General features: G+C 44.5%; 1 protein-coding gene across 1 annotated transcript; it reads left to right on the top strand.

The window, feature by feature from the left end:
- The first annotated feature begins 2,559 nt into the window (after positions 1–2,559).
- On the top strand, positions 2,560–7,567 carry LOC128735975 (uncharacterized). Its single transcript, XM_053830461.1, has 4 exons — positions 2,560–3,077; positions 4,400–5,220; positions 5,932–6,304; positions 6,361–7,567. The coding sequence occupies exons 1-4, from the start codon at positions 2,560–2,562 to the stop codon at positions 7,565–7,567; spliced, it is 2,919 nt and encodes a 972-aa protein (XP_053686436.1).
- Positions 7,568–7,878: the final 311 nt, after the last annotated feature.

The following is a 7,878-nucleotide window of genomic DNA, read 5'->3' as shown; positions in this document are numbered from 1 at the left end:
TTTTACCAGCTTCAATGAGTATTTAAAAGTAGAATTAGTATTTCATCCGCAGTTATTTGACTACTTATAAATATTGAACTGTCGGCTTAAACTCCATACTCAGTTTACTTCAGTGGTGACGGTCCGTTATCGATCCTGCGCCGAATGAATTATGATCCTCCAGTACTCAATCCTGGGCTACCTTTCTTCAAACCCCTCGAACACCAGCTGAACGTGCATCATCCTCGATAGCGCACATCTATCAGTGCGATGTCTACTCCGAAGTCTAAGGCCTCTTCTTGATTCTCTGCTTAAAATAATTTTGGCTACTCTTTCGTCGGGCATTCTAGACACGTGACCAGCCCAGGGCAGACTGCCACACTGTACTACCTTCATTATAACAGCATATTTGCATTCTTAATATAGCTCGTGGTTCATGCGTCTGCGCTACACTCCATTTTGGATTTTGCCAAATTTTACGCTAAAGCCCCAAGCATTCGTCGATCAGCTTCTTTTAGCGTCCATGATTCATGTCCATAAAGGGCGACCAAGAGGATAAAGTGTTCTCTAGAGCGTCAGCTTTATGCGAATTTGCAAGCTACGGGACTTCAGCTACAAAATGTAATGCCTGCGTAAAGGCCAATTCGCAGCTGCAATTAGTCGTTTTATTTTGCGACTTACATCGTTGTCACATGTCACGAGCATACCAAAATATATTCAGTTTCTCTTCGACACCAACCATCGTTTTGGCGGTGTTAATGGTAAGTCCCAATTTCTCAATAAATGACCTAAAGGCTTCTTTCGCTGCTCTACTTTTGATTTCGGTGATATCGACGTCATTCGGAAAATCAAAAAGCACGTGAGGTCTCATCTGCTATTCTGACTCATAATTTTTACTCATCCAGCGTCATACGAATCAACGTAGCTAGTTCTGTGGGAAAACCATGTCCTAGCGTTAACTGTCACAGCTCATTTCGTTTGACTGAATCGTATGCCGCCTTGAAATCCATAAAAATATGATGAGTCTGCAAGTTCTTCGCCCGGAACTCGTCAGTTACTAGACGCAGGGTAAATATCTGATGCATCTGAGGCGACCCTCATGAAAACCAGCTTGATACTCGCCGACGAAGAACTCAGCTAACGGACTCCGTCTAAAACGCAGGATAGGGAGAGCACATTATAGGCAAAATTGAGCAACGTAATGCCTCGATAGTTTTTACTCTCAAGTCGATGTCCGTTTTAAAATTATGGGAAATGAGGCCAATCAACCACTACCCGGATATTTATTTTCCTCCCATATTCTGTTCCTGACAATGAGATGGCGAATTGTTTCGTACAGCTGCTCGCTCCCCGTTTCTAGAAATGCAGCCAGGATACCATCCTTTACAGCAACCTTACCGTTTTTCAGCTCACTGATTGCTCTTTTGACCTCCTCCTGTGTTGGTGGCTCCACAGTTTGGCCGTCGCTCAAAATTCTTATCCTGTACCTGCTGATCTTCGTGTTTACTTCTGTATTCAACAGCGTCTGTAAATACTCTTCCATCTGGCTGCTACCGTCGTTTTGTCAGTAAGCAGGTTACCAGTACTATCATTGCACATCACAGGTATGGCAAAATTCTTGCACCTGACCGTTTTGTAGAAACTCCGTGTGTTGTTAATGACGAACCTCTCCTCTGGACTGGCGAGCACGTGCTCTTCGTAAAGGCGTTTTTAGACGGTGGGTTCTTTTTTCCGCAGCTCTACCAGGACCAACCAAAAAGATTCGCGCAGAGTCTCGGGCATTCCTCAAATTGGAATCGTGTGAAGAAATTCTACAGAGGATTCGCACAGAATACCTTGCTTATAGAAGCAGGATTCTTATAGGAGAATCCAAGAGTTTAATCCCAGGGATAGTTATAACTCGGCACGGGAATCTCCTGCACTATGAACTGTTCTGTTCTGACGTGTAGACGCAGTAAGCTACTCATATATATTGAACTATTGACATCCTATCATTTATCACACAAATCAAATCAAATATTCACGCTGCGGCAGATCCTCCAAAAAGTCCATGAATACAGAATTCAACGCACAATTATTTCATTGATTTCAAAGGTGCGTATGATACCATCGACCGTAAAATAATGGCCATTCTAACCTCGCTGGGGACTTTATCAACGTGATGGTTCATCATGTGGGCTGTTCAACATGCCGTTGCAGGATGTTATGAAATGAGCAACAAGTGTTTTCACTAACGAGGTATTGAGCGTTGACCATGTTGCCCTAGCAGCATACAATGTTCCAATTTATGGTCAAACACTAGGTGCCATTGATGTCAACGTCGAGAAAATCTCAAAAGCCGCTTCCATGCTTAAGTCGTCCTTCAACCCTGGCCCTGATGGAGTACCTTCTGCATTCCTGAAGAGACACATATCCTGATCGCCATTGCTCTACCTATTCCGAATGTCTATCTCTAGCGGCGTATTCCCATCGTGTTGGAAATTTGCGCATATGTTTCCTGTGCATAAAAAAGGAGATGTGAACAACTATAGAGGAATCACATCGCTCAGTGCAGTTTCAAAACTATTTGAGTTGGTAATCATGGAACCTCTATTGTCACACTGCAAACAATATCTAAGTGCCGATCAACATGGCTTCATTTCCCAGCGCTCTACCACCACTAACCTGCTGTGTCTAACATCATACATAACGGGAAGTATGGACCACCGTGCTCAAACCGATGTCTTATACACAGACTTGTCGGCCGCTTTTGATAAGATAAACCATGACATCGCAATTGCAAAATTGCATAGACTGGGCGTTAGCGACAACCTTTTGCGCTGGTTTCGCTCATATCTGACCAATCGACAGTTGGTGGTTGCCATTGGAGATTGTAGGTCCGATAGCTATCTAGCCTCTTCAGGTATACCTCAGGGAAGCCATCTTGGACCTTTGATCTTTCTGCTCTACTTCAACGACGTTAATTTGGCTATCAAATGCCCTCGACTCTCGTATGCAGATGACCTGAAAATGTTTTCCCAGATCCGTTCGACAGACGATTGTCACTTTCTCCAAAATCAGTTGGAGGCCTTTGCCGCTTGGTGCGATGTGAACCGCATGTTAGTGAACCCGGGGAAGTGTTCAATAATCACTTTCTCCAGAAAAAAAGACCCGATCCTGTTTTGTTATGAGCTCAATGGCACACCCATCGAACGTGTTTCGTATATAAAAGACCTGGGAGTTATCTTGGATCCGCAGTTAACGTACAAGGAGCATGTCTCGTACATTATCGCTAAAGCTTCGAGGTCATTAGGCTTCATTTTCAGGATCGCGAAAAAGTTCTCTGATATATATTGCCTTAAGTCACTATATTGTTCGCTGGTGCGGTCCATCCTGGAATACTGTTCGCCCGTTTGGAATTCTAACTACAACAACAGTACAGAGAGAATTGAATCAGTTCAGCGCCGATTTCTTCGATTCGCTTTGCGTAGGTTGCCATGGAGAGGTCCGTTCCGTCTACCTAGTTATGTAAGCCGCTGTCAGCTGATTGACTTGGAACCTCTCTATATTCGTAGAGCTGCCTCTAGAGCTTTGTTTATTGCGGATTGCCTGCAGGGTAGAATAGACAGCCCTGTGCTTATGGAGCAGATTAACATAAATGTGCAACCACGAGCACTGCGTAATAGCGCCATGCTGAGACTACCAGTTCGTCGCACTAATTACTCTATGAATGGCGCTTTCGGTGGCTTGCAGCGAGTTTTTAATCAAGTGTCGTCATTATTCGATTTTCATCTGTCGCGTCGAATACTTGGCAGAAGATTTGCAAGCTTTTTTTCGGGAGCAATAATCCGCGAGTGATGTAGACTTATATTTTAACTGTTTTTGTATTTGTATTTTACTCACTTGACTGTATTTTTATGTAACTATCGACAATCATTGGGGCTATCTCGAGCCCGTTGATTTAATAATAAATAATAAATAATAATAACACACAGGCACAATCTTCAGCAAATCTAGTTAGTTCGTCTACTTTCCCAATGAAATGGACATTGTCGATAGAACACCATCTGTGGTGGTGGCTGAACAAACTAAATCTCAAAGTAGCGAAGATTGGGTTGAAGAAAAATGCGTCCAAACTAAAGCACCGTGAACCGCTAATATGACGCACACGCTAAAAGCTGGTAACTCGGTCCTAATAACGACTGAGTTTGTTTTGTTTCGAGCATCGAGCCGCTATGCTGTCCGTTCTCTCGATACTCGACACTCGATAGTGCCTGAGTCGAGTCGAGTTGCACGACATGACTTACAAAATAGAGCCCATATTCATTCGATTTACTGTATTTACTGTCCTTGTAACACTGATGTCTTTTGAGTAGATGTCGTTTTTTGTGTTAATTTACTATCATGAGAATATTGAAAGCTGGGGCTTCTAATCTCAAAGGCCCGGTGGGCCCTTTGGCTCCCAGTCCGCCCCGGGAGCTCCGTCAGTATCAGCGAGTGATTCTGATGGCCCTAGTGAGGCAGAAGAATATTTGGATGATATTGAGTCGGGAGTCGTTGGGGCCACAGAGGAAGTACGATCTGAAGAATGTGAAGCTAGTGACAAGCCCGATCAAACTCTAATGAAAAAACCTAGTGATTCGGAACTCGGCTGGCGCTATTCAGCTCAGCCACCCGCTCTCTCGCAAGTGGGAAGCCATGGTATAGGAGGATCGTGCTTGGATAATGCTCCGCATTTTCCAAAAAACGTACCGATTAATAGAATGCTAGAAGAGTGGTATCGCTTCCTAGGAAAATTTGAGATTGCATCCTCGCTTTCGAATATTAACAATCCTGCTCAGCTTGCTAAACATCTTTTTATGTGTATGGGAGATGAACTCCAAGATATTGTGAGTATCGCTAAATTGAGACCAGGTTTGAACAACCCACAATGTTATCAAGTAATGATCGATAATATCGGTGCACATTTGCGGAAATTGACGGACCCTATTACTGAGCACCAGACTTACGTTAAAATGACTCAAGGGAAAGACGAAACAATTATAAGTTTTCTTACACGGTTGAAGTCTAATGTCAGATCATGGCAGTACAGTGAACAGGATGAAGATCGATTCATGTGCACCCAACTTATAACGGGCATGCGCGATAGAAAGTTAGCGGAGGATGCGAGACTCTATGGCTACGAAATCGATGTCGTTGTAAAGGCCGCTGCTCGAAAGGAAGCGTTTACCATGGGTAACATTGACCATGAAAACATGGAAAGTAGATCCGATGTTCTTGCTGTCGACCGTTCTTGCTATCGCAAATCATCCAGAGAGAGTACGGAACCAGTATCCCGACCAGTACAGAAGCGCAGAGTAAAGCGGGAATTTGTTGCTCAGGCAAAAATGCCACGTTTGGGGGAAAATTTCAACCAAGGCCGTCGTTCTCGTTGTTGGCGGTGCAACAGTCTGACACATGTACACACTGTTTGCCCGGCTAGGAACAGGAAATGCTTTGGGTGTGGCAAGGTAGGCCACTTTGCTTCAACATGTCGTCATAAGGGAGTTCAGCATATTCAAACAGGTGAAGAGAAAATCGACATACCATCTGGCTGGACCGAAAACGAAAATCGAAACTAGGTATGAGTTAAATGTCAATTGTAACTGTCCGCAATGCAATAAAACTATGGATACATCTTATATCTGTGTTTTCTTACAAGAATCGTTACCCTTTACAGAATATTTGCGCTCTTTCACTAGGAGATGTTCTGGTGGATTGTCGTTTGAGCTCGTCAGGCATTATCCGTTTCCTCATAAATTCCGGTGCAGATATAAACATTATTGGGGGAAGCGATTGAAAAATCCTGAAACAAGAATATGACCAAAAGATTGCGAAACTAGAACCAGTCAACGTTCCAGTGGGCCGTGAACTGAAAGCTTATGGTTCAGACAAATCCTTAAACGTGAAATGCGCATTCCGCGCATTTCGTAGAAGTGGTCGAAGTCTCAAAACCGATTGTCGTTGCAGAGTTCCTGGTGGTAGCGGACGGGCGTCGATCTTTATTGGGCAGATCGACTGCTAGCAAGTTACGGTTGCTAGAAGCAGGTTTAACAGTAAACTACTGCGAAAACGCGAAGACTTGCACTACCTTTCCGAAAATTCCTGGAGTAGTCGTCAAGTTCAGTGTCGACAAGTCCGTTCCACCTGAGCGTAATGCCTATTACAACGTTCCGGCAGCATTTCGAGAAGCGGCTAAGCACCGTTTAGAAGAAATGGCAGCAAAGGGTATCATAGAAAAAGTGACAGCCGCACCTCTATGGATTAGTGGAATGCCTGCTGTAGCTAAAGGGAAAAATGATTTCAGGTAGGAATTTGCTCTTTTTTTTAAGTTAACGCAACGCTCACCACCCCAAATTTCAGATTGGTGGTAAACATGCGTGGCCCGAACAAGGCAATCAAAAGAGAGTTCTTTAGACTCCCATTACTGGAAGAGTTTTTTACAAAATTAGATCTATGCAACGCATATTATCATCTAGAACTCTCTGAGGAATCTCGTGATTTGACGACATTCCTCGCTGAGAGAGGCATGTACCGCTTCACCAGGCTAATGTTCGGTGTCAATTGCGCGCCAGAGATTTTCCAACGGGAGATGTGTCGCCTATTGGAAAATGTCCGAAACAAAATCGTCTTCATTGATGATGTACTTTTGTTCGCTGAGACTCTGGAACAGCTAAGGTTAATAACGGAGAAGGTTCTGCACATTTTTCGCGATAATCTGTTAACATTAAACGTGGCCAAGTGCGAATTTGAGAAAACTCGGCTTCAGTTTCTCGGCCATGAATTAGACGCCGACGGTTTCCACGTTGACGAGAGGAAAATCACAGACCTTCAGAAGTTCAGGCAACCAGCTACTTTATCCGAACTTCGAAGCTTTCTGGGCCTTGCATCATTCATTAGCCCGCACATAAATAATTTCATCGACATTGCAGCTCCTCTATGGGCCGCGGCTTCCGCCAAAGAATGGTCTTGGGGACGAGAGCAGGAAAGCGCATTTCAGAGGATGAAACATCATATTTCGCACTGCACCGTGAGTCTGGGTTACTTTTCTAACAAGCATAAAACTATTTTATATACGGACGCGTCTCCGCATGCTCTGGGAGCAGTCCTGGTTCAGGAGGATGGGAGCCTTACTCCGCGGGTAATCAGCTTCGCGTCTAAAGCGTTAACAGCCACGGAAAAAAGATATCCACAGAACCAGAGAGAAGCACTCAGCGCCGTCTGGGCCGTCAAGCATTTTTGGTACTTTCTCCTCGGAAGACATTTCACCCTGCGCACTGACGCCAGAGGAATTGTATTCATTCTGAATAGGCTACGAGAGACCTCAAAGAGAGCGCTAAATAGGGCTGACGGTTGGGCACTAAGATTAAGTCCTTACAATTATGACGTTGAGTACGTCCGAGGGCGAGAGAACATCGCGGACCCTTCATCGCGATTATATGTCGGCACAGATGAGCCTTTCAACGAAGAACAGAGCCCTTGGGAAATTGCCACTTTGCAGGCAAACGCAGTTGGTTTTCTAACGGAACAAGATATTCGGGAAGCAACCGCGCATGACAACGAGCTGTAAAAAAGTTGCAAGTGCCTTAGAAACCGGTCAATGGCCGAGCGATCTAAAACGGTATCAATCACTCGCAGAGGATCTGTGTGTCGTAAATGGCCTTCTCGTGAAGAATGGGTGTGCTGTGATCCCGACTGAGCTGCGAAATAAAACACTAGAGCTAGCACACGATGGTCATCCCAGAGCTGCAAAATTGAAGTCCATCTTACGAGAGCGTGTATGGTGGCCTGGAATGGCGTCAGATGCCGTAAAGTGGGTAGTAATTGTCAAACATGTGCCATAAATGGTCAACCGGAGAAGCCTACACCGATGAAGAGAGT

Source organism: Sabethes cyaneus, chromosome 2, assembly GCF_943734655.1.
Source record: "Sabethes cyaneus chromosome 2, idSabCyanKW18_F2, whole genome shotgun sequence".
NCBI classification, from domain to species: domain Eukaryota; kingdom Metazoa; phylum Arthropoda; class Insecta; order Diptera; family Culicidae; genus Sabethes; species Sabethes cyaneus.
The sequence above is the reverse complement of the archived record's forward strand: the minus strand, read 5'-3'. Positions and strand labels throughout refer to the sequence as shown.